The 27,622-nt window shown below is 37.6% G+C and overlaps 1 protein-coding gene across 5 annotated transcripts in view; it reads left to right on the top strand.

Annotated features, from left to right (window-relative positions):
- The window catches only part of NRG4 (neuregulin 4), a 145,672-nt gene that overhangs the window by 53,217 nt on the left and 64,833 nt on the right, over positions 1–27,622 (top strand). For all 5 annotated transcript variants that reach the window (XR_008380644.1, XR_008380647.1, XR_008380646.1 and 2 more), the window contains exon 5: positions 24,604–24,753. Coding sequence is in view for 1 of the 5 variants with exons in the window: in XM_053594186.1 (XP_053450161.1) it covers positions 24,604–24,753 (150 nt within the window). In the remaining 4 variants the exon portion in view is untranslated. The remainder of the gene's footprint in view (positions 1–24,603; positions 24,754–27,622) is intronic.

Raw genomic sequence — 27,622 nt, forward strand, 5'->3', positions numbered from 1 at the left:
AGGAAGCCGTGGCATGTCGCCAGTCTAGAGGCCCTACCATAGGTGCAGGCAGAGATCCAGGATTAGGCAATAAGGAGCCAGAACATGATCACCAGGGCCACAAACAGGAAGAGGCGTGACAAGAATTGTTCGTCCACATAGTGTGGTGTCCCAGGAACAGCTGGAGGAGGCCGCCCATCGTTTATGTTAAATGCTGTGGCAAATATCCCAAAGGGAAATGCCCCAATTCCAAAAGACATTTGAAAGCCACCATCTCTAAATCCAAATCCTTGAAATCCCCCTCTATTCTCCGGCTCTGGCCTCTGTCCTTGAGGACGGGGAGGGCTCTTCTCTCTGGGGTCCTGCTGTCCAGTACTGCCCCTGCCATAGAGTGGGATAACTTTGTCTCGACTGATGCCAGCTTTGCAAACTGGACACACCTGTCTGTTAGGTAAAACAGAATGATTTTTTAAAAATATTCTCCATTTTTGTGGTTAAGTTTGCTTTTTCATGTCTTCACTTATATTGCTTGCCTATTTTGCATAACAAACGTAAAAGTCAGTAAAAGGTGTTGCCCAAAGACAAGGCCAGGAGCAGAGAGGTTCAGGCCAGGTTTACTGAAAGGGACAGCAACTCTCCTGGGCAGGGTCTATGTGGGGAGGGCAGTTAGAGACCCCTTTTATGTGTAGCTGTAGTGGGTGGACAGATTCCACAGTTTGTCCAGAGGGCTTTGGTGGTTTAGGGTCTTTGGGGGTGGGGCTAACTAGGTCCTTTGTGCCCTTTGTTTTAGGAGGAGAGGAGGGGTGAGGGAGAGTTTGTGTAGGGCCATGTTAGGCCCCCTAACAGTCAGTAGCTTAAACAGCTTTTTATTTGCTCATTATGCTGTGGAATGGAAATTAAGACTGGTCTTACTGAGGTAGTTATGCCCCACGTGATATCACCTGGGACCAGTCATGGGGCTGCATTCAGTCTCCAGTAATGATTTCCTCACTGTACTTAGAGCCTCTACTAATAGTCTCCTTGTTGCCCCTTAGTTCTCGACCTACTGCTAGGTCCAAAATTTAGTGCTGCACACTTTAGAAACACTACACACTACACACTTTTTCAGTTACCCAACACCCTACTACTAGGATTATCTATTTCTGTGTAACATACTGATGAAGGGGTATCCTAAGGAAGCAAGGAAAGCTCCCTGAACTCACCAAGTGGGGTCTTGGCTTCATGTGGGAAAGAATTTAAGAGCAAGCAGGTAGTGACAAGAAAGTCTATATAGAGAGACAGACAACAGATACTGGCGGTCCTGTCCTGAGTAGGAGGAGAACCTTTATGGGGCCTTGGTAACAGCTGTATATGACCAATACTGTCCTGAGGTGAATCCACAAATGTTAATCATAACCTGCTGTTACAGAAAGGTAAGCACAAACAGCTTGTAAGGCAAACTGGTCCTGGGCCAGCAACTTGCTGGTGACTCCTTCATTCATGGTGGTTGGGGTCTGGGATCAGTCAAAATGGCTGCACTTGGGCTCTCTTAACTTCTTTTTCTGCCTTATCCCGGCATTAATATTATTCCAAGCTCAGTGACTTAAAAATAATAATCATGCTATGATTTTCTCACAGTTCTGTAGATGAGGAGTTCAAGCAGGGTGAGGCTGAGTTGTTCTTTTCCTCATGGTCTTGGGAAGAATTACTCATGGAGCTGTGTTCAGCTGGGTGCTTGGCAGAGTCTGAAACATCAGATGTGGATTCATCTCTCTGTCCCAGGGGAAAAGTCAGACTTCTTTCGTGGGGACCAAAAGGGAACATTCTAGTAGACAAAGGAAAAAGTTATAGATCTGTTAACACCTAACTTTAAAACTTAGAAGGCATCATCTACCACATTCCACTTGTCCAAAATAAGTCAGAGCTCAGGTTCAAGGGGAGGAGAAATAGCTCCCACTACTCAGTGAGAAGAGGGACAAAAAAATTGTGGCCAAGGTCAGTCTACCATCATATGCTTTCTCCAGAGTTTATTTCATTTTATTTTACTGAAAACCAGCTCTTGGATTTACCTATTTGTTTCACTCTTCGTTCTGTTTTCTAACTCATTTATTTCTGCCTTCGTTAATTCCACCTTTCTATTTACCTTGGAATTACATTATTTTAAAAATCTTTTTAATCAAGATGTCTTACTAACTTGTTTTCATTCTTTCCTATTCATATAAGTATTTAGAACTAATAAACGTTGCTATGAAAATTGCATTGGCCATATCCTATAGGTTCTAATTGTTGTTTTCAACAAATGCTATAATTTTGCTCTTTATTCTCTGACTCAAGGAGTTTCCAGTGGAAACGATCTTTTATTTTCCACTTTTGTCTTTTATCTCTATTTTTTCCCTTGAAATGTTAACAGAATGGTATCTGTACTTTTCTTCATTTTTGAAAAGGTTCTGGTTTTTGTTATTGTTTTTAGTGGTTGAATAGTCAGTATTTTTTACTATTCCTTGGGCATCGATAGAAGAGAACTATACTCTTTTTTAGGGAGAGAATTTAATATATCAATCAGAACTTTCTTAATTATTTTATTTGGTTCTATATATTTCTGTATTTTATCATGGACTATGAGACTACTGTCATGTTTTTCTCTTTCCTTTTATCTACTATAATTTTTACTTAATTATTGCAGCTATCCTATTTGCTATAAAAATGTGGTTATTAATAACTGTTATATCTTTGTGCAAGTTAGATCTTTTAGCAATATTAACTGGCTTTTCTTGTCTAATTTAAAACTTTTGTCTGGAATATCATCTTATCTAATATTAAGATCATGCTTCCTGATATTAGACTTTCTTCAATTTTTCATTTTCTAACTTTTCTGAATCTAATTTATTCTAAATTGTCATAATGTAGCATAGAGTTGAATTTTATTGTGAGCCAATATGAGCATCTTTTTCTTTGAAATTTCTTTGTATTTATTGATATGACATATTGTTTGATCTTAACTTTTGTCATTTTTTTTTTTGTTTTTGTTATCCTTTAAAAGCCCTCTCCCATTTCTTTAGATGGCATCTATTAATTCCCAGCTATGAACAGTGATGAAAAAGAGCTGAAATCCTTTCTCCTGCCTCTTTCTCCACCCTTTAGGGATTGTTTTGTTTTGAGACAGAGTCTCAATATGTCTCCCTCGGTAGAGTGCCCTGGTGTCACTCACAGCTCACAGCAACCTCCAACTCTTGGGCTTAAGCAGTTCTCTTGCCTCAGCCTCCCAAGTAGCCGAGACTACAGGCATCCACCACAATGCCCGGCTATTATTTTGTTGTAATTGTCATTGTTTGGCAGGCCCAGGCCAGATTTGAACCCACCAGCCTGGGTATATGTGGCTGGCACCCTAGCCACTGAGCTATAAGCACTGAACCTCCACCTTTTAGTTTTATTTTATTTTTTTTTATATTTTATTTTATTTTTTTTAAGTCTAAAATCCCACATTTTATTTTATTTTTTTCACCATACACTGGTTTTATATACTATTTGACAAATTTTCATCACACTGGTTAACATAGCCTTCCTGGCATTTTCTTAGTTATTGTGTTCAGACATTTATATTCTACATTTAGTAAGTTTCACATGTACTCTTGTAAGATGCACCATAGGTACACCTTTTAGTTTTAAACAGTAATTTATTTTTAAAAATTATTAATGTGCTTATCCTTTTACACTTTTTAGATCATTAAATTATATGCCGTGACTACCAGCCATTTGCAGTACAATTTCAGCTGAGTTCTTTGTTGTCTCATTTTTTGTTTTAATAAGAATTAAATTATTGAGAATGGGAATAAATACATAGGCAAGACTATGTGATGAAAGAAAATATAATTTAGTGAATTTATTTTAAATACAAAAGAACAAATATTAAAATGCAGTGTATTCAGTTTGGTTGACCTATGTAAGTTAAGCTCTTAACATAATATCCAGAAAATGAAATGTATCAGAGTTGGATGAGTATAAATGATCATTGTTGTCAACTACTTTTGTCAGCAGTTTACTAGTCTGATCTAAAACTGTTATGAATCAAACAGGAAAAGTAACCTTTTCAATAAAATGTAACCTTTTAAACCAGATTTTAATTTCAGCTGTTTTGATCTTAACAAATAATACTTCCAAGTGGCACCTAGATAAAAATTATCTGTTGTGTGTTTCTTCTTAAAATTCACATATTCAAATAAACATCATTAGAACAGGCCAATTATCCAAAAAAGAGGGGTTAAAATCCTCTCAATTTGGAGATGAGAGAAGAACAGTATGAACTCTGCTAATAAAAGCGCAGGCTAAGGCTGTCACAGCCTAACTGTGGTTGTGCTAGGCTGTTCTGCCATTATTCAGGTGTCAGCATTTCTTTTATGGCCTTTTGGTTGTAGTTTAAGAATTTTCTATAATTTAAAGTCTGAAATAAAGCATTCTATTGTTTCTGAACTTCAACTGAGAGCCTTAACTCAATACAGAGAAAATATAGCACAAGTTTTAGATTATTTAGCTTTTCACATTGTCTCATTGGATTGCCTCAAGATTCCACCTAGGTAGATGGAAAATTACAAGTTTAAGTAACTTATTTAAGGCCATTGGCCCTTTGTATTACCACACACTGGCTTACCTTTGTGTGCCTGACTTCTTTGGGAGAATATATTCTATTTTTTTTTTTTTTTTTTTTTAGAGACAGAGTCTCACTTTATCGCCCTTGGTAGAGTGCTGTGACATTATTGCTTACAGCAACCTCCAGCTCTTGGGCTTAGGTGATTCTCTTGCCTTAGCCTCCTGAGTAGCTAGGAGTACAGGCGCCTGCCACAACGCGTGGCTATTTTTTGTTCTAGTTTGGCCGGGGCCGGATTCGAACCTGCCACCCTCAGTATATGGGGCCTGCACCCTTCTCACTGAGCCACAGGTGCCATCAGGGAGCATATATTCTAATGACTGTCCAAACAAAAGATACTTGTTACCAGAGATTACTATGAAGTAGAAATTTATCGAAAAATTTATCTTTATCTGTCATGATTCTTTTCCTTATACTGTGCATTACTTCCCCTGTTTGTTCTTTTCTGTTCTTTCTGAAAATATTCTTTCACATTGAGGAATAAATGTCAGTGTAGCTTAGAATGTCCTATTTTTTTCCTAGAAATATTGGCATTTTAATTTTTTCCACAGAAAGGGAATTGAGAGAAACAGAATCTATGGTTCTAACTGCCTCACTTATTAGGAAGTCCTTTACCTGTATTTCATCAAGCTGCCATTTGTTAAATTTGTTAGCACTACTCTAAATAGGTTTTACTAACATAACACATAGTTATTGTATGTGCTAAAAGGAATTCCAATTGCTTTATTGTTTGACACCTATTTTTAAAATATTTTTAAGATTATTTTTCTGTTTCAATGCAATGTACAAATTGTAGAAATTAGCCCATGGAATATTGTGATTCTGAAAGAAAATACATTTTAAATTTTACATTCTTAGTCACTAAAGGTAGGATGGTAAATAAAGGTTTCAAAAGTATGATTCTTTTTTTTGGCTTGGCACCTGTAGCACGGTGGGTATGGTGCCAGACACATGCACCCAGGCTGGCAAGTTCAAACCCAGACTGACTACCTAAACAACAGTGACAGCTGCAAAAACAACAACAACAAAATAGCTGGGCATTATGGTGGGCACCTGTAGTCCCAGCTACTTGGGAGGTGAGGCAAGAGAATTGCTTAAGCCCAAGAGTTTGAGGTTGCTGTGAGCTGTAAGGCTACAGCACTCTACTGAGGGTGACAACTTGAGACTCTGTCTCAAAAAAAAAATATATGATTTTTTTCATACTTCTTTTTCAGAGTCTCACTTTGTCACCCTCAGTAGAGTGCTGTGTCGTCACAGCTCACAGCAACCTCAAACTCCTGGGCTTAAATGATTCTCTTGCCTCAGCCTCCCAAATAGCTGGGACTATAGGTGCCCACCACAATGCCCAGCTATTTTTTTTTAGATACAAGGTCTCACTCTGGCTCAGGCTGATCTCAAACCTGTGAGCTCAGGCAATCTACACGCCTCAGCCTCCAAGTGCTAGGATTATAGGTGTGAGCTGTATGATTCTTTACTGTTAAAATTTTGAGCCCAGGTAATTTGTTTTATCATGACTTTTATTTTACCTTTATTTTTCAAGCATAGCATGTTTCTTTTGGTCAGTGCCAAAAGGTGTTGGTAAGGTGGAATAAGGTACCTTACAGACCTGTAAAATATCATAAAATTCCCAAATATGATAGTGTAGTTGCTGTTCCTTCTTTAATAGTAACCCAGTTGAGGTATAAGAATCTGCTCAACCTTTTTGGTATTAAAAGATAATTTTTTTTAAGAATAAAATTTGATTAAATTTTATTAAGCATTCATGTGAAAGGGTACTGAATTTTTATTTTTATTTTTACATATACATGTGTTCATTAGGTTTCCATTTTTTGCCTTCACAAAATTAAAGAGGCTTAAAATTTAATAACAATGTTTAAGATAAGGACTAGAAGAGTTTGAGGTTGCTGTGAGCTATAAACAAACCTCTTTATGAGGTTTTCGTTTAAAGATAATTTTTACAAAAGATAAAAGCATGATCTCATACAAATGAAGCTGTCAGAGATTTTATTTAACTTAATTAGTGACAGAACCAGTAAGATGTTACAACCAGTGCAAAGGGGAATATAAGCAAAAGATACATATGTAGACAATCAAGAATGCTCAAAAGAATTTACACATTGATGTAAAACTAACATTTATAGGTCAATAATTAGTTGTAATCTACCAGACAAAATTCATTTGTATGTCTATCAAATGTAATCATTTGCACGACTGTGTACATTTTCTATAATACACAGAGTTATAAAATAAAAGACAAATCCTATCAAATCAGATAATCCAGGAGGGTGCATTGGACAGGACACCCCAGTAAAATTTTAAACAATTTTTTTTCATCCATTTTAAAGTCTTTCATAATTTTTGTAGTAGTCTCCTCCCTTGTGATTATACTAATAATGGAAGTTTATTATGAAATGCCTACGTCAAAAAAAAAAATAGAAAAACTTCAAATAAACACCTAAAAATTCACCTCAGGGCACTAGAAAATCAAGAAGAAACCACACCCAGAATTAGTAGAAGGAAATCAAATTGAAAGTTAAAAAATAATACAAAAGTTCAGTGAAACAAAACATTGGTTTTTTAAAAAAGATAAACAAGAGTTTGGAGGTTGCTATGAGCTAGATGCCATGGCACTCTACGGAAGGTGACAAAGTGAGACTGTCTGAAAAAAGAAAAAAAGATGCTGGGAAAACTGGATATTCACATGCAGAAGAATGAAACTACAACCTTATCTCTCACCATATACAACATCAAATCAAAATGGATTAAAGACTTACATGTGGCCAAGCCCAGTGGCTCATGCCTGCAATCCTAATGCTCTGGGAAGCTGAGGTGGGAAGATTGTTTGAGGTCAGGAGGTCGGCCTGAGCAAGAGCAAGGCTCTGTCTCTACAAAAAATAGCCTGGCTATTTTTTTTGTTGTGGCAGTTGTCATTGTTGATTGTAGCTGGCCCAGGACAGGTTCAAACCTGCCAGCCCCAGTGTATGTGGCTGGTGCCCTACCCACTGAGCTATGGGTATTGCCTAATTTTTGACAATATGTCGGAGCAGTGTTAGCTTATTTGATCAGTAAACTTGTACAAGTTAGGAAAAACAAACCAAGTAAAATAAAATGTATGTTTGTGTTATACTTAATATTGATAAATCAGAGAAAAGGTATAGCTGCTTTTATTAAACTAAAAGTGTTAGGCTAGTCTTGATTAACAAAGATTTGCTCTTATTAATATGAACTTGGATTTTTCTTTTCTTTTTTTTCTTTTTTTCTTTTTTTAAAACAGAGTTTCACCATGTCACCCTTAGTAGAATACTGTGGTGTCACAACTCACAGCAACCTGAAATTCTTAGGCTTAAGTGATTCTCTTGCCTCAGCCTCCCAAGCAGCTGGGAACACAGGCGCCTGCCACAATGCCTGGCCATTTTTTGGTTGCAGTTGTCATTGTTGTCCAGCAGGCCCAGGCCGAGCTCGAACCCGCCACCTTCAGTGTATGTGGCTGGTGCCCTTACTCACTGAGCTACAGGCGCCAAGCCTGAACTTGGATTTTTAAAATATTTGTTTTGGTGAGAAGAATTTTGTTTAGCACAATTAAGGCATTAGAAGCTTAATTTCCTTATTCTGGGAATTTTAGGAATATTCAATTTATATAAGAGTTTATCTCTACAAGTCAATCAGAACAGAGCTTTAAGAGATGTTATGTTATAATTTATTAATATCTTCTATAGATAGGAAGACTTTTCACTCTCATATAATGAGAGGTAAAGGCCTTTCTGAATTTCAGACACAGAGACAGAACTTGTAGCTTCAGATCCTCAAATCTGGCACAAATCAAGAAACACAAAATGTCTCTCATCCAAATGTCAAAGAGGTGTTCTCCTTTCCAGTGGATATAACATCTTAATTGATCTGAGCTTAAAAAAAAGAAAAAGCAAATGGGCAATTTTTAAAAAAACCTCTAACAAACCAGGTTCCCTATCATCTCTCGCCCAATAGGGAACAGACCTCTTTCTGTCATTTGTCTACGGAGATCATTAGATGGTCAAACTATAAAACCTAAGTCCTTATCATTGCTCTTGCACCTAAGAGGTATCATAACTTATCAGCCATAAATGAACCAACAACAAAAAACTCCATAAAATTATTAGGGTGAGAGGGGGACTAGAGAAACAGCCAGCAGATTTAAAATTCTGCTTAGAATTTACTTCTGGGAGCCAGGGAAAGACATGCCTGGCACAAGGTGTCATGGAGGTGTATTTCTCTGGCCACTCAGTTTATTTAGCTCTGCTAGATGAATCCATTGTGCATGTCAGTAGATGACCTTCAAACTATTAAAAAATAAATTTTTATAAAATGAAAAATTATGATTTTTATATAAATATAAAATGAACATGTCAAGGTATACTTAACAGATTAATTAATGAGGGAACCAATAGATGTCAGAACTAAGAGGAAAATTGAAACCACCCATACATAAAATTGGACATGTTGAAATGAATTTACAGATAGGTATGAAACTAGTCAGTATCCACAGGGCAATCTGTTGTGTTATTCTAAATGACAGAGTCATTTTAATTAGTGTTAAGTTTTCTACAGTCTACGGACTTGTAAAATAGCTCAAAGACATTGGAAAGAGCCCTTATAGAACCAGGTAACCCTAAAAGGTACGTTTCTCAGGACACCTGGTAGTCTTTTTTTGTTGTCTGCTTCAGTCTTTTACTAGAGACAGTTCAGGCAGCAGTGGTTGGCTTCTTGGCCAACTTAGACACAGGTCAGCCAGCCCTTAATCTTTCAACTGCCAGCTGGAACTTACTAGGTTCTTGAAGCAAGAGTGGAGTAAAGGGGTTTGTCTTCACCTTGCCCTGCATTACGAGCTGGGCAAAGCCTGTTTGCTATCTAGCTTTCTTCCATGCATCTTGTGACCCCTCCTGAGGATTATTTCAAAGCCAATCCTTGCATGGTGTGGAGGTGAAACTTTGTGGTAAGAGAAGGTTTAACTTGGCAAAGAATTATCTGTTGGAACAGAAACCTGGAGTGACCAGGACCCCTTCCCCCTGACCAGAGGAGCATTTCCAAGCAGCACTTACCCATGCAGTCACAAGCTTAGACCAGTTTTGGTGAACCTCACCATACGTTTTACTAAACTCAGTTTCCAAAAGGAATGCTCAGGATTTTATGAGTTACTTTATTACCCACAGAAAATTTTAAAGTTTTCTTACAACCAATTGGTTAAGATAGGCTGGTTCTTGGCTTTCTTTTTAGGAAGACTTCTGCCTTTTCATCTCTAAATTTAGTAGGAGGTCATAGTTCTATAGAAAAAAAATTCAGAATGCCTCTGTGATGATATTAATTAGAACAAAGTCTTCTTTGACTTTTGGCACTGTGCCATATGCTTTATTAAACATCAGGAATTAGATTGATCTTTAGAACACCTTTAAGAATGGAAATAACAGCTTCAAAGCTTATAATAGAAGAGCAGTTGCAAGTGCATAAAGCAACTGCTGTATTTAGCTGTGCATTTTGTTAACACTTTTCATTATAGTAACCTTACTTCTGATACAGATTCTTTATTAGTGTTCTCAGCAGAAGCAACTGATGTATCTTTCTTGACCTCACCATGCTTAGAGCAAAACTTCTTTAAACCTCACATTTTCCTGATCACTGTGCTTATTATCACATGTGGCAGGCTATGGTTATGAAATCACGGAAACATCCATACCTGCTCTCTTAGACCTACTGCTCTTCTAGCTGCGTTTGTCTAACTGACTTGAGTAGAAACTCCTCTCCAGAACTCAGATTAGCACCTTGCTGTTCTAGGAAGCTGAGGGCCAATGAAAGGCAATATATGCCTGACTTTAAAGTCCCTTCGTTTTCTTATTCTTATTGTTGCATAGCAAATGTACATCAAATTACACACTTGCTTCCCAATTTTGGTCATCCTTGTGATTACTGTCTGTATCATCTATTATTTCCTTTGGAAGGCAGCTGGAAAACATTCCATTCTGTCATCAGTAAGATTTCATTTTCTATATAAGAGTACCGTGCAGAGTGACAACTGTGACTTTTGCCCAGCTCTAATACTTAACTTCTTTTGTCAGGAAGTGAACTGATGCTGGCTTCTCTTTGTCTTATTCCAAGCTGGGGCATGAGATTTTCCCTGCATTAGAAGGTTGTTGAGACCTGAAGCCTGGGAAGGTAAGATGCCAGCCTAAATACCATCCATTCAGAACTGGAGTTTAAATGAGTGGTGATGTAAGAGCCTAAGTCATTTAAGTCTTTCCATCTGTTCCTGGCTAATGGTCTTAATGAATACTTAAAGTTTAACCCAAACACGAATAGTGAAAATCTCTGTGATTGAAAGGCCTATTAACACATTTTTATAATATTTAAATATAATTTTGTTTACTGAAATTATTACTTTTTTGCTTATAAGGAAAAACTGACATATACCAATTTTTATGTATACTTTATACAAGTGTATATGTACATTTTTTTACCCCAGTAAGCATAACATGATATACTATGAAACATATATATGTACTTTGTGTTTATAGTTTTACTTCTGATTTTTAAAAAACATAATAGACTTTATTTTTTAGAACTGTTTTAGATTTCTTCCCTGATCAGTTTTTTGAGGCAGACAAAGTAGGGAGGACAAATAGGGAGATTTGAGTCACTGAGTTTGTTAATATGGTGAAAGAAGACAGCAAGAAAATCAACAAATCACAAACTTTGTCTTAGTCTCGTGATTAACAAAGCAGCATTCTATGGGCATTTCTTCCAAAAAGGCTTCATTGGAGAAAACCAGCCAGGTTAAACACTCTGTAATGAAGGTTGGGTTTTTACCCTACTGTTGCCTACTCTCATCTTATATTTGAAAATGCTTCTTCATTCACTATGCTCTAGCTAGTTTAAGTAAATAAGATATTCCAAATTTTTAGTGATTACCTAATCTAAAAAATTATAGTAGTCCTTCACAATGAAACTACAAATAATACCCTACCTAGGAAAAATATAGATTGTTCTCTATGTTGACAATTTGTCGTTTACATCCAGATACACAGGTAGTCCATTTCAGCATAGGAATTATCTGTGTAACAGTCAATCTTGAAAGAATCTAAGATAGTACTTTTTAATTAGACCTAAATTATACTAATACATTTGAAAAACTAATTCTAATGCTGCAAATGTCATATAAATATGACATTAAATAAATTTTTTTTTGTGTATGTGTGTTTTTTGGCTGGGGCTAGGTTTGAACCCGCCACCTCCGGCATATGGAACCGGCGCCCTACTTCTTGAGCCACAGGTGCCACCCATAAATTTTTATAAGTTGAATATTGGCTTAGTATAACATTAAACAACAACATTTTTATAAGGTTGAATATTAGCTAAGTATCTCTAAATATTATAATCTAGAGGGGGTGGACGCAAGATGGCTGACTGAAGCCAGCTTTCCACAGAGGCTCCCATCCAGAAGGAGAGTTAAAGGACAGAAATTTAGCAAGTAACCTGGAGATTAGAACTGCACCAAGAGAGAAGGTTGAAGAACACACATCAACCCTGCTGAGTTGAGCTGCTACCCCAAGGATACAAACAAAAGGTACAAACTCCATCGCCAAGCAGGTGGGAGTCCCTTCCCCTGTGAGAACAGCTCAGAGTATCCCCATAAACAAACAAGCAGAGTTCAAAAGTCCTCCCATTATATCCCATGGGAGAGACCCTCTAAAAACTGGACCTATTTCCCCTACTAGGGTGCCATGGTGCTCTCCTGCCAGGCATAAAATTGTATAAAACTGTATGTATTCTCTACCAGCAATTTTGAGCTCCCAGCACTCCTCTCCACTCTCACTCTGAGGTCTGGAAGCCAGTGCCCCAGGAGTCCAGATTTTTGGGTATTTTCTCGAGAGGTGTGGACAGGGCATAGACCATTGCTGGTCAGTGCTGATTCTGTGGCACAGGAGTGAGGAGAGGATGGTTGGCTGAGAGGGAACCACACAGGAGTGACGGTACTCTGAGGCACAAAGCCCAAGCTGTTTTTGACAACAATAGGGCTCACGCCTGGATATTCCAGAGTTACACCCCCTGTCTCTCTGGGCAACCAGAGGAGGCTGGGCATCTTCTCTGGTGGCAGCCACTGGCGGAACAGATCTGGGATGGAAATGCAGGCCCCGTGAGTAAAGGGTTTGCCTGAGGCGGTACCGGCCTGGGTGGAGCATGAGGACTAGAAACCACACGTGCAGAGCTGGCAGATTCCCAGGACAGGGCTGACCCAGAGGGCCGCTTTACTAAGCCTAAGATGCACCCAGCCCTCGGGATCATTAGCCCAGACAAAGGAGGGCAGGCAGAAGCTGGAATACAAACTACAGCCGAGACCGGGCTGTGGCACAGACAGGGCCTGAGGCACAGGTTCTGTGAACTCAAAACTGACAACTAACCATGCTGCGAATGGAAACTACAGCCAAGACCAGGCAGCAGCACAGATAGGGCCTGAGGCACAGGTTCTATAAACCAATGCAGCTTCTCTTCTGCAGGGGAATTTAGCCGGGACAGAAACAAATTCTGCAAAGTTCTGTTCTATCAGTAACATCAATCAGGGGTAGGGCTGGAACTGAGTGAACAGCCCCAGCCTCCAGTAAGCAACTGAGGTTGTCAGGCCTCACCTCCCCCTGTCAGATAGTGGCAGAGAGCAGCAGCCTGGCTGAGGAGACATAGATCTCCCTGTGATTCAGGCAGGTGCAAACCCCTGGAGTATCTGCTTATTGGAGGCAACTGGGTCATAGCCCTGTGGGGTTATCAGTGACTGGGTATGACAGGGGTGCAAGGTGGGGAAGGAGGCATCAACCTTCCCGCACTAATCTACTTCCTGGGTGGATCCTCCTGAACTCATGGAGCACCGGAGCAAGTCATATTTGAGTTGTCATCAGACCCCTGTGATCTAGTTGCCAGAGACCTTTTAAAGTCTCCCACCCGAGACAGGTTCTGACTGAGACAATTGATTTGGACCTCTTGAACTGGGCCAATCACCCAAGGACTATCCAAGTGTTACCCTGGGTGTGTGGTTGTAGGAAGGTTTGATTTTCTTTTTCAATTCTTTTCCTCCTATGGAGGGTGGGGTGACTTAATTCTGGTATTTATCCACAGCTGAGACTTCAGCCCAGAGTTGCTGATTCACTAAGATAGGACAGAGACCAGCTGAAAACAAGACAGAGCCATTTAGCCCCACCACACCAAGCAGGTCCCCAGTTTCTCAGGCCGTAGCACTATACGGGTCCTTGGCAAAGCTCCAGGGGAAAAGGTACAGATACCCACCCCAGTTTTTTGGCAAAAGGCTGGTTAATCACTACTCCTGAAGCCCCAAACCCAACTTCTCTTTATCTGCTCATCTAGTCAAACAGTGTAAAAAAATCATGGGGTGGAATCAGCAGAAAAACTCTGGTAACTTGAATAACCAGAGTAGATCAACTCCCCCAAGGAAGGATATGGCAGACACAACTGAAGATCCCATTCATAAACAGATGGCCGAGATGTCAGAAATCAAATTCAGAATTTGGATTGCAAACAAGATTAATAGAATGGAGGAAAAGTTGGAATTAGAAATTCAAGGAGCAATTCAAAAGTTGTCTCAAGAATTCAATGAATTTAAAGACAAAATCACCAAAGATTTTGACACATTGAAGCAAGAATTTGGAGCCCTTAAAGATCTGAAAAATACAGTAGAATCCCTCAGTAACAGAGTGGAGCAGAAGAAAGGATTTCTGACATTGAAGACAAAGCTTTTGAATGCTCCCAAACTCTCAAAGAGGAAGAGAAATGGAGAGCAAAAAAGGAACATTCTCTCAGAGAACTCTGGGATAGTTCAAAGAAGGCTAATATCTGCCTCATTGGAATCCCTGAAAGTGATGAAGTAGCTTTGCAAGGCACAGAGGCCATTCTCCATGAAATTATGAAAGAGAATTTTCCAGACATGCCAAGAGATTCTGAAATTCAGATAGCAGACAGTTTCAGAACCCCAGCACAACTCAACCTGAATAAGACAACCCCCAGACACATCATAATTAACTTCACTAAAGTTGATATGAAGGAGAAAATTCTGAAAGCAGCCAGACACAAGAAAACCATAACTTACAAAGGGAAGAATATTTGAATGACTGCAGATCTGTCTGCTCAAACCTTTCAAACCAGAAGAGCGTGGTCATCGACTTTTAATCTCCTAAAACAAAATAACTTTCAACCCTGGATCATGTATCCAGTTAAACTGAGTTTCATTTATGATGCAGAAATTAAATACTTTAATGACATTCACATGTTGAAGAAATTTGCCATAACTAAACCAGCTCTTCAGGATATTCTCAGACTGATCCTCCATAATGACCAGCACAATCCTCTACCACAAAAGTAAACTCACTCAGAAACTTTTCATCAAACTCCAACTTCTATAGTGGTGAAAGGATTAAAATTGTCCACTGAACTTTCGAAAAAATCGATACCCAAAATTTCATCAGACTTATCAATATTCTCCATTAATGTGAATGGCTTAAACTGTCTCTAAAGAGGCATAGGTTGGCTGACTGGATACAAAAACTCAGGCTGGATATCTGATGCATAGAATCTCATCTTACCTTAAAAGATAAATACAGACTCAGGATGAAAGGATGGTCATCCAAATCTCAGGCGAATGGAAATCAGAAAAAAGTAGGTGTTGCGATTCTATTTGCAGTTACAATAGGCTTTAAACCAACAAAAGGAAGGAAGGATAAGAATGGTCACTTCGTATTTGTTAAGGATAATACTCAATATGATAAGATTTCAATTATTAATATTTACGCACCGAACAAAATGTGCCTCAATTTATAAGAGAAACTCTAACAGACATGAGCGACTTGATTTCCTCCAGCTCCATAGTAATTGGAGATTTTAACACTCCTTTGAAAGTGTTGGATAGATCCTCCAATAAGAAGCTGAGGAAAGACATTTTAGATTTAAACCTAATCATCCAACATTTGGATTTAGCAGACATCTACAGAACATTTCATCCCAACAAAACTGAATACACATACTTCTTATTAGCCCACAGAACATACTCCAAAATCAATCATACCTTAGGTCACAAGTCTAACCTCAGTAAATTTAAAGGAATAGAAATTATTCCTTGCATCTTCTCACCACCATGGAATAAAAGTTGAACTCAGTAACAACAGGAATCTGCATACTCATACAAAAACATGGAAGTTAAATAACCTTATGCTGAATGATGGCTGGGTCATAGATGAGATTAACAAGAAAATTACCAAATCTTTGGAACAAAACAACAATGAAGACACGAATTAATCAGAACTTCTGTGATACCACAAAGGCAGTCCTAAGAGGGAAATTTATAGCACTGCAAGTCTTCCTCAAGAGAACAGAAAGAGAAGAAGTTAACAACTTAATGGGACATCTCAAGCAACTGGAAAAGAAAGAACATTCCAACCCCAAACCCAGTAGAAGAAAAGAAATAACCAAAATTAGAGCAGAATTAAATGAAATTGAAAACAACAGATCAATAAATCAAAAAGTTGGTTTTTTGAAAAGGTGAATAAAATAGATAAACCTTTGGCTAACCTAACCAGGAAAAAAAGAGTAAAATCTCTAACTTCATCAATCAGAAACAACAAAGACGAAATAACAAAAGACTCCTCAGAAATTCAAAAAATCCTTAATGAATATTACAAGAAACTTTATTCTCAGAAATATGAAAATCTGAAGGAAATTGACCAATACTTGGAAGCACATCACCTCCCAAGACTTAGCCAGAATCAAGTGGAAATGTTGAACAGGCATATATCAAGTTCTGAAATAGCATCAACCATACAAAATCTCCCTAAAAGGAAAAGCCTGGGACCAGATGGCTTCACGTCAGAATTCTACCAAACCTTTAAAGAGGAACTAGTACCTATATTTACTCAACCTGTTCCAAAATGTAGAAAAAGAAGGAATACTACCCAACACATTCTATGAAGCAAACATCACCCTGATCCCCAAACCAGGAAAAGACCCAACAAGAAAAGAAAATTACAGACCAATATCACTAATGAATACGATGCAAAAATATTCAACAAGATCCTAACAAACAGAATCCAGTAACACATCAAACAAATTATACATCATGACCAAGTCGGTTTTATCCCAGGGTCTCAAGGCTGAGATATACGTAAATCTATAAATATAATTCAGCACATAAACAAATTAAAAAACAAAGACCATATAATTCTCTTAACTGATGCAGAAAAAGCTTTTGATAATATCCAGCATCCTTCATGATCAGAACACTTAAGAAAATTGGTATAGAAGGGACATTTCTTAAACTGATAGATGCCATCTACAGCAAACCCACACCCAATATTGTATTGAATGGAATTAAAATTGAAATAATTTCCACTCAGATCAAGAACCAGACAAGGCTGCCCATTGTCTCCATTGCTCTTTAACATTGTAATAGAAGTTTTAGCCATTGCAATTAGGGAAGAAAAGGCGATCAAGGCTATCCATATAGGGTCAGAAGAGATCAGACTTTCGCTCTTCACAGATAATATGATTGTATATCTGGAAAACACCAGGGATTCTACTACAAAACTCTTAGAAGTGATGCCCCATGATCATATCAATGTACACAGTTGATTTAATTAAAAAAAAAACTCTTAGAAGTGATCAAGGAATACAGCAGTGTCTCAGGTTACAAAATCAACATTCATAAATCGGTAGCCTTTATATATACCAACAATAGCCAAGCTGAAAAAAGAGTTAAAGACTCTATTCTGTTCACAGTAGTGCCAAAGAAAATGAAATATTTGGGAGTTTATCTAACAAAGGACGTGAAAGATCTCTATAAAGAGAACTGTGAAACTCTAAGAAAAGAAATGGCTGAAAATGTTAACAAATGGAAAATGTACCATGCTCATGGCTGGGAAGAATCAACATTGTTAAAATGTTCATATTACCCAAAGTAATATACAGTTTTAATGCAATCTCTTTTAAAGGTCCACTGTCATACTTTAAAGATCTTGAAAAAATAATACTTCGTTTTATATGGAATCAGAAAAAAACCTCAAATAGCCAAGACATTACTCAGAAATAAAAACAAAGCAGGAGGAATCACGCTACCAGACCTCAAACTATACTATAAATTGATAGTGACCAAAACAGCATGGTACTGGCACAAAAAACAGAGAGGTAGATGTATGGAACCGAATAGAGAGCCAAGAGATGAACCCAGCTACTTACCATTATTTGATCTTTGACAAGCCAATTAAAAACATTCAGTGGAGAAAAGATTCCCTATTTAACAAATTGTGCTGGGTGAACTGGCTGGCAACCTGTAGAAGACTGAAATTGGACCCACACCTTTCATCGTTAACTAAGATAGACTCCCACTGGATTAAAGATTTAAACTTAAGACATGAAACTATAAAAGTACTAGAAGAAAGTGCAGGGAAAACTCTTGAAGAAATTGGTCTGGATGAGTATTTTATGAGGAGGACCCCCCGGGCAATTGAAGCAGCTTCAAAAATACACTACTGGGACCTGATCAAACTAAAAAGCTTCTGCACAGCCAAGAACACAGTAAGTAAAGCAAGCAGACAGCCCTCAGAATGGGAGAAGATATTTGTAGGTTATGTCTCCGACAAAGGTTTAATAAGTAGAATCTACAGAGAACTCAAACGTATAAGCAAGAAAAGAACAAGTGATCCCATCTCAGGCTGGTCAAGGGACTTGAAGAGAAACTTCTCTGAAGAAGACAGGTGCACGGCCTACAGACATATGAAAAAATACTCATCATTCTTAATCATCAGAGAAATGCAAATCAAAACTACTCTGAGATATCATCTAACTCCAGTAAGATTAGCCCATATCACAAAATCCCAAGACCAGAGACGTTGGCGTGGATGTGGAAAAAAGGGAACACTTCTACACTGCTGGTAGGAATGCAAATTAATACATTCCTTTTGGAAAGATGTTTGGACAACACTTAGAGATCTAAAAATAGACCTGCCATTTAATCCTATAATTTCTCTACTAGGTATATACCCAGAAGACCACAAATCACATTATAACAAAGATATTTGTACCAGAATGTTTATTGCAGCCCAATTCATAATTGCTAAGTCATGGAAAAAGCCCAAGTGCCCATCGATCCACAAATGGATTAATAAATTGTGGTATATGTACACCATGGAATATTATGCAGCCTTAAAGAAAGATGGAGACTTTACCCCTTTCATGTTTACATGGCTGGAGCTGGAACATATTCTTCTTAGTAAAGTATCTCAAGAATGGAAGAAAAAGTATCCAATGTACTCAGCCCTACTATGAAACTAATTTATGGCTTTCACATGAAAGCTATAACCCAGTTATAACCTAAGAATATGGGGAAGGGGGAGAGGGAAAGGAGGTGAGGATGGGCGGAGGGAGTGTGATTGGTGGGATCACACCTACGGTGCATCTTACAAGGGTACGTGTGAAACTTACTAAATGTAGAATATAATGTCTTAATAACAAAGAAAATGCCAGGAAGGTTATGTTAACCAGTGTGATGAAAATATGTCAAATGGTCTATAAAACCAGTGTATGGTGCCCCATGATTGCATTAATGTACACAGCTATGATTTAATAATAAGTAAAAATAAATATTATAAAGAAACTAATAAATACTTGATGAAGTTGCATTTATAGTACTAGCTAATAAGAGAGGTAACGTTCATGAACCAATCTTCTCTGAGTTCTTGGCCTATAAAACTCTGATAGCCGTTTCATAGCATTTTGGCTACATTTATTTGTGTGTTATTATATGATCCTGGACTATTAAAGGGATCCAAGCCCATATTGTCAGTTTGTTTACTTTAACCCTTTCTTTTTTGAGACATAGTCTCACTGTGTTGCCCTCAGTAGAGTGCTGTAGCGTCACAGCTCACAGCAACCTCAAATTCTTGGGCTTAAGTGATTTTTTTGCCTAGGCCTCCCAAGTAACTGGGACTACAGGTGCCTGCCACAATCCCCACTATTTTTTTGTTGCAGCTGTCATTGTTGTTTTAGCAGGCCCTGGCCGGGTTCAAACCTGCCAGCCCTAGTGTATGTGGCTGGTGCCCTAACCACTGAGCTATGGCACTGAGCCGTTTTCTTGAACCCTTTTAATAGCTTTATTTTATTTTTGATTTTTTAAAACTTTTCATGAGTTTCAGATTGAACTTTGATTGCCACAGAGTATCTAGTGGAAGTCAACTTTGGCGTTTGCCAGTATTAGATTTTTTCTTTCCAAAACAGATCAGCCCAAGTGAAATGGCATTGATGGGAGTCTTCCTTTAGCTAGTGAACTCTTAGCATGTTATAAACTTTATTAATTCTGAGACACATTTAGTAATAATAGCATTTGTTGATCACCATGCTTTTAGCCTTTTTCTAGTTATACTTTTTTTTAGGCATTTTATTTCCTGTAGTCCTTAGATGTAAATATGGCCCTTGTAAGTTGACTACTTTCATTTCAGTTTTACTTGTATAATGTGTGTTTTCAATGTTCACAGCACTTTTAGACATTGCCTCACTTCATTTGGACAATAACCCTGTGAAATATTTAAAGCAAGTGGCATTATTTTCACTTCACAGAATCTCAGAGAGTTCAAGTGACTTGCCCAAGATAACACAGCTAACACAAGAAAATGTGATGAAAAACGAGTTTGGTTCAGCTCAACAGTCCAAAATTTTTTCTTGAAACTAATGGCACTGTTTGTTTACATGACTAAAAATTTGGTTCTTTATTCATGTTCAAATGTTGTAACAAACTAACTTGAATGCTGTAGAATCTAATGAATTTATTTCATGTCCAGTATAGTAAACATACCTTCTGTATTTAGGGTGGGATTGTTGGTAGTATTCAGCCAGAAAACCAACATGTATAACCTGGATTCTGAGTTTTGCTCACCTAGTGGAGCACTTGTACTTTCCAGCATTTATCTTCAATTCCAAGAAAATGTGCGTGATCCTTAGTGCTTGGTATTCACCTCATTACGTGGCAGAACTGTTTGCTACTTGGCAGTGTATGCAGAAGTGAGGTCCAGAGATAAATGAGTAAAAGAGTTACTTACATGAAGACCAAAAGCTACTTGGTTCTGCATAAATGCTGGTGCAACACTTAACCTCTCTAGCTTTGCTTCAGCTAGTACTATCATCAGCCTGTCTATGTCTACTTCATTCACCATTATATACTTTTAAAGGAGCTGATTAGTTATGCTTGCCGAAATTTGGTATCTGTGTCAGAACTGAGGTCATAACATTTTCATAAATGAGCTACAGCTTTAGAATTCTTGAACACAGTCATTGATAGGCAGTATTTACTTTTGTTGTATGATAAATATGTATTTGAAAATTTAAAATTTATTTTTAGGTTAACCAGTCCTACTTCTTAGATAACAATATAATATTTAAATTTGTTGGTGCCTTTCTCTAGAATCTGATTTTGACTATTTAAACAATAATGTTTTTTTTCTGAACTCTTTACTTAAAGTTATTATCAGGTTTTGACTTTCCCACAAGAGCACGTATTTGCTTTACCCTAGGTATAAGACAATAGAATGCCCTAATTTGACTGGTTTCCTTTATATGCCTTTTCCTGATAACTTAAATCATGACCTGACCACTAGGTTTATATTTACACCATTCCCTTGACTCCTTCTAACAGAAAGTACCAAGTAAAACATTGGTCATATCAGGGTAGGTTGTTTTTTTTTCCTTTGGTATTGAAGCTTACCTAACCTTAAGTAGCCTTAAGAAATATGAGTATTGAGCTTATAGCTTTTTTAAAAAGAAACTTTCCCTATCAAACAAAACTATACTGTCTTATTTCAGGATTTTTTTTTTTGAATGGAAACTAAACCCCATTTTTAACATTATTTTGAAACTTTGAGAGTTATTCTAAATCTAGGATGGGAATTTTTCATAGCTAAAACATTTCTTTAAAAACCTTTAATGGTCACAATAATTGACTAAATTTATTCTAAAAATAAAAAGAGAAATTATAGATGAGCCTGTATTGTTATTTTAAAGATACTTTTGAAAACTAAATTTAGCACTCTTTTTTTTACTGTGTGGAACGCTGCCCCTTTCCTTCCTGTTGTGACAGTATATGGACTGATCGTGACGACCGTCTCTGTATTGACTTTCTATGGGGAGTGTGTGTATTTATTCCCCTTTGGGGAAGCAGGAGGTGGAGCTAGAAGAGAAAGAAACAAATTATTTTCATTTAATCTATTTTTTTCCTTAGCTTATTTAACTCACATTATGGAAAATTGTGATTAATTGACTTTAAGTAATTTTGATTTTTCTAAATATTTTTTGCTTGCATTTTAGTTTGCCACTCGTATTCTATCCTTACTTTTCCATTCCATGTATCTTCAATCCCATCTTTGTGGTAGTTTGAGTGAACCTAGCCTGCTGCTTTGCTTAAACAGACACCCCAAGTGGAAGCCGTCACCAGTCACACCACTGCCTCATACTGAGTAGGGCTTGAAGTTCATAAAACATGTTTCATATGCTCATTTAACTAAAACTGATCCCTTGTGCTGTATCTTGATATTCCTTCCTCTTATTTATTTGAACCATGCTTTATTAGTCCGTCACTAATTAGTGACAAGGCTAGTAATTAGTTGATGTGTAACTTTCTAAGCCCGTAGTCTAAGATGAGAGAAATAGAGACAAAATTTCTAACTACTTACCTAAGATGGAAAGAGGAAAGGAGAATTAATTTCGTAAAATCAACCTTTCTATTTTTTTGTAAAATAAGCTTGAAATCAGCTGGTTTGGTAAAAGCAGCTTATACACATACATATATATTTTTTTAACCTAGAACTGTTGCTGAGTATAGTTTTTCCCAAGTTTACTTCATAGCTTGTTGGGGTAACATCAAAAAATATTATTTTATATTAAAATATTTATTTATTTATTTTTGAGATAGAGTCTTACTTTGTCACCCTCGGTAGAGTGTTGTGGCGTCATAGTTCACAGCAACCTCAAACTCTTGGGCTTAAGTGATTCTCTTGCCTCAGCCTCCCAAGTAGCTGGGATTACAGGTGCCCGCCACAATGCCCGGCAATTTTTTTTAGAGATGGAGTCTCGCCCTTGCTCAGGCTGGTCTCAAACCTGTAAGCTCAGGCAATCCACCCGCCTCAGCCTCTGGGAGAACTAGGATTACAGACATGAGCCACCATGCCCCGCATATTCTTTTTTTTTTTTTTTCTTTTGCAGTTTTTGGCTGGGGCTGCGTTTGAACCTGCCACCTCCAGCATATGGGGCTGGGGCCCTACTTCTTTGAGCCACAGGCACTGCTCGCCCCACATATTCTTTATTTTAAATGCAACAGAATGATGAAATTGAACTGGTGCTAAACAGTATTATTCTCATTCATTTGTATCAAGTCCTGTGTTTTATAATTCTTTGGAGATACAAACAGGGAAAAAGGAATTGTTTGCTAATACAAAAGACTATGGTTCTTTGTCATATGGTTTGAGAGAGCTAAAATTAATTGACTTTAAAGTATTTGTTGGCAAATGAGAATATAAAAAAATTCTGAAAAAAAAAATAAGGTAAAGAGTAGAACTACCCAGTATTAAAACAAAGTAACGGCAATGAAGCTGTGTGGTAGAGGCCACAGATTAGATGTGTAGATCATTGAAGAATAGAAAGAAATGCATTATTTACATAAATTTGACATTATCTTTTTCATTCTTTTTTTTTTTTTGTGAGACAGAGTCCCACTTTGTCACCCTCAGTAGAGTGCTGTACTGTCACAGCTTACAGCAATCTCAAACTCTTAGGCTTAAGTAATTCTCTTGCCTCAGCCTCCCAAGTAGCTAGAATTACAGGCACCTACACATCACCAGCCTATTTTTTTTAGAAACAAGGTCTCGCTCTGGCTGAGGCTGACCTTGAACTCATGAGCTCAGGCAATCTACCTGCCTCAGCTTCCAGAGTGCTAGGATTACAGGCGTGAGCCACCACACCTGGCCCAAATTTGACATTATCTTAAAGGAGTCACTGTTACACAGTAGGTAAGGGAATGATTATTTAATGAATGAGGTTGAAAAACAAGTTAGCAGTTTTGAGGAAAAAATGCACTTAGATCTTCATGTATACAAGATACAACAAAAAGGAAATTTTAAATGAATTTGAGTTAAGTATGGATAATTATATCATTGAAAATCTAGAAGGTGGGGCAGTACCTGTGGCTCAGTGGGTAGGGCAGCAGCCTCATATACTGAGGGTAGTGGGTTCAAACCCAGCCCCAGCCAAACTGCAACAAAAAAATAGCCTAGATGTTTTCGTGAAGGTGCCTGTACTTGGGAGGCTGAGGCAAGAAAATCACTTAAAGCCAAAGAGTTGGAGATTGCTGTGAGCTGTGATGCCATAGCATTCTACCGAGAGCAATAAAGTTAGACTCTGTCTTTAAAAAAAAAAAGAAAGAAAGAAAGAAGGAAAAGAAAATCTAGAAGGTAAAACTGAATATGCTATAATTTCTCTGGAGAAAATTAGACTGAATTTGTTTTTCTGTAAGTGTAGCTTTACTAACATTATAGGAAAGCATGTCTATTCTGTGCTCACAATCTAAAAATTTAGTCTTTTTTGTTGTTTTTCTTTTTATGAGACAGAGCCTCAAGCTGTGGCCTTGGGTAGAGTGTCGTGGCATCACAGCTCACAGCAACCTTCAACTCCTGGGCTTAAGCAATTCTCTTGCCCCGGCTTCCCAAGTAGCTGGGACTACAGGCGCCCACCACAATACCTGGCTATTTTTTGGTTGTAGTTGTCATTGTTGTTTGGCAGGCCTGGGCTGGATTCAAACCCGCCAGCCAGTATGTGGCTGGCACCTTAGCTACTTGAGCTACAGGCACTGAGCCAGTGTTTTTCCTTCTTAACAGCTGGAAACCTTTTTCTTTCTAAATTAGCTAATGAAAAACAGAATGCAATACTTCATCTAAAATTTTATTCTGTAGGTGCATTGAAAATTATACAGGAGCCCGTTGTGAAGAAGTTTTTCTCCCAAGCTCCAGCATCCAAACTAAAAGCAACCCATTTGCAGCTTTTGTGGTGCTGATTGTCCTTCTGGTAACACTCATCGTTGGAGCCCTCTACTTCCTCTGCAGGTAACCAAAACAGAAACATGCTTTGAAAATAAAAAGGTAGTGCAGAAGGAGTTCCATTAAATAAGTAATATGCCCTTTAGTTCTAGATATCTTTCTAGACCCTGTTTTATGTTTAAATTTACCTCTTAAATATAGTTTCTGTTAATAAATTAATGTCATTTTTGAAAAGTTCTTAATCCACAGTCTTAATTTGGTCTTTGTTACTGTCATCATTATTTACTTTGCCTTCTCTAAAATACTCACGTAGACTCACACTCACTACAGTAAGCATACCAAAACACCTACATTTGGGGCTAGTTGTATTTAAAAGTAAACTTTTAATGTGAAAGAAAAGAAACAGCTATTCAATACTGTAAATGTAAGTTTAAGTCATATGGGTAATATCTAGGGTCAACTATTTAGTGCCTACCACATGCGAGGCATTGTGCTCAGCAAAAGGAGTACAATAATAACAGACATGCTCCTGACTTCACAGAGAGCTAAATCAATTTGGAGAGATAGACAAGCAGGCAATTTGAGGAGACTGGTAACACATAAGGGAAAGAAAGGAGAAATGACTTGCATGAGGCAATACTATGCAATTAAGTTACTTTCAAAAAAAAAAAAGTTACTTTCGTTCATTAGTTTTTATCTTTTTTTTTTAATTTTGTGAAAGTAAGTGAATGTATGGAGAGAGAAAAATCTCCAGTGTCTTCCTCTTCTATTTTTTTTTTATTAACATTAAATCATAGCTGTGTACATTAATGCGATCATGGGGCACCATACACTGGTTTTATAGACCGTTTGACACATTTTCATCACACTGGTTAACATAGCCTTCCTGGCATTTTCTTAGTTATTGTGTTAAGACATTTATATTCTACATTTACTAAGTTTCACATGTACCCTTGTAAGATTCACCCCAGGTGTAATCCTACCAATCACCCTTCCTCTGCACATCCTCTCCTCTCTCCCCCCTTCCCCATATTCTTAGGTTATAACTGGGTTATAGCTTTCATGTGAAAGCCATAAATTAGTTTCATAGTAGGACTGAGTACATTGGACACTTTTCCTTCCATTCTTGAGATACTTTACTAAGAAGAATATGTTCCAGCTCCAGCCATGTAAACACAAAAGAGGTAAAGCCTGCATCTTTCTTTAAGGCTGCATAATATTCCATGGTGTACATATACCACAATTTATTAATCCATTTGTGGATCGATGGGCACTTGGGCTTTTCCCATGACTTAGCAATTGTGAATTGGGCTGTAATAAACATTCTGGTGCAAATATCTTTGTTACAATGTGATTTGTGGTCTTCTGGGTATATACCTAGTAGAGGAATTACAGGATTGAATGGCAGATCTATTTTTAGATCTCTAAGTGTTCTCCAAACATCTTTCCAAAAGGAATGTATTAATTTGCATTCCTACCAGCAGTGTAGAAGTGTTCCCTTTTTTCCACATCCACGCCAACATCTCTGGTCTTGGGATTTTGTGATATGGGCTAATCTTACTGGAGTTAGATATCTCAGAGTAGTTTTGATTTGCATTTCTCTGATGATTAAGGATGATGAGCATTTTTTCATATGTCTGTAGGCCGTGCACCTGTCTTCTTCAGAGAAGTTTCTCTTCAAGTCCCTTGACCAGCCTGAGATGGGATCACTTGTTCTTTTCTTGCTTATACGTTTGAGTTCTCTGTAGATTCTACTTATTAAACCTTTGTCGGAGACATAACCTACAAATATCTTCTCCCATTCTGAGGGCTGTCTGCTTGCTTTACTTACTGTGTTCTTGGCTGTGCAGAAGCTTTTTAGTTTGATCAGGTCCCAGTAGTGTATTTTTGAAGCTGCTTCAATTGCCCGGGGGGTCCTCCTCATAAAATACTCATCCAGACCAATTTCTTCAAGAGTTTTCCCTGCACTTTCTTCTAGTACTTTTATAGTTTCATGTCTTAAGTTTAAATCTTTAATCCAGTGGGAGTCTATCTTAGTTAACGATGAAAGGTGTGGGTCCAGTTTCAGTCTTCTACAGGTTGCCAGCCAGTTCACCCAGCAGCATTTGTTAAATAGGGAATCTTTTCCCCACTGAATGTTTTTAATTGGCTTGTCAAAGATCAAATAATGGTGAGTAGCTGGGTTTATCTCTTGGTTCTCTATTCTGTTCCAGGTATCTACATCTCTGTTTTTGTGCCAGTACCATGCTGTTTTGGTCACTATCAATTTATAGTATAGTTTGAGGTCTGGTAGCGTGATTCCTCTTGCTTTGTTTTTATTTCTGAGTAATGTCTTGGCTATTTGAGGTTTTTTTCTGATTCCATATAAAATGAAGTATTATTTTTTCAAGATCTTTAAAGTATGATAGTGGAGCTTTAATAGGGATTGCATTAAAATTGTATATTGCATATTGCTTTGGGTAGTATGGACTTTTTAACCATGTTGATTCTTCCCAGCCATGAGCATGGTATGTTTTTCCATTTGTTAACATTTTCAGCTATTTCTTTTCTTAGAGTTTCATAGTTCTCTTTACAGAGATCTTTCGCATCCTTTGTTAGATAAACTCCCAAATATTTCATCTTTTTTGGCACTACTGTGAACAGAATAGAGTCTTTAACTGTTTTTTCAGCTTGACTATTGTTGGTATATATAAAGGCTACAGATTTATGAATGTTGATTTTGTAACCTGAGACACTGCTGTATTCCTTGATCACTTCTAAGAGTTTTGTAGTAGAATCCCTGGTGTTTTCCAGATATACAATCATATTATCTGTGAAGAGCGAAAGTTTGATCTCTTCTGACCCTATATGGATAGCCTTGATCGCCTTTTCTTCCCTAATTGCAATGGCTAAAACTTCCATTACAATGTTAAAGAGCAGTGGAGACAATGGGCAG

Source organism: Nycticebus coucang, chromosome 6 (genome assembly GCF_027406575.1).
Source record: "Nycticebus coucang isolate mNycCou1 chromosome 6, mNycCou1.pri, whole genome shotgun sequence".
Taxonomy (NCBI): domain Eukaryota; kingdom Metazoa; phylum Chordata; class Mammalia; order Primates; family Lorisidae; genus Nycticebus; species Nycticebus coucang.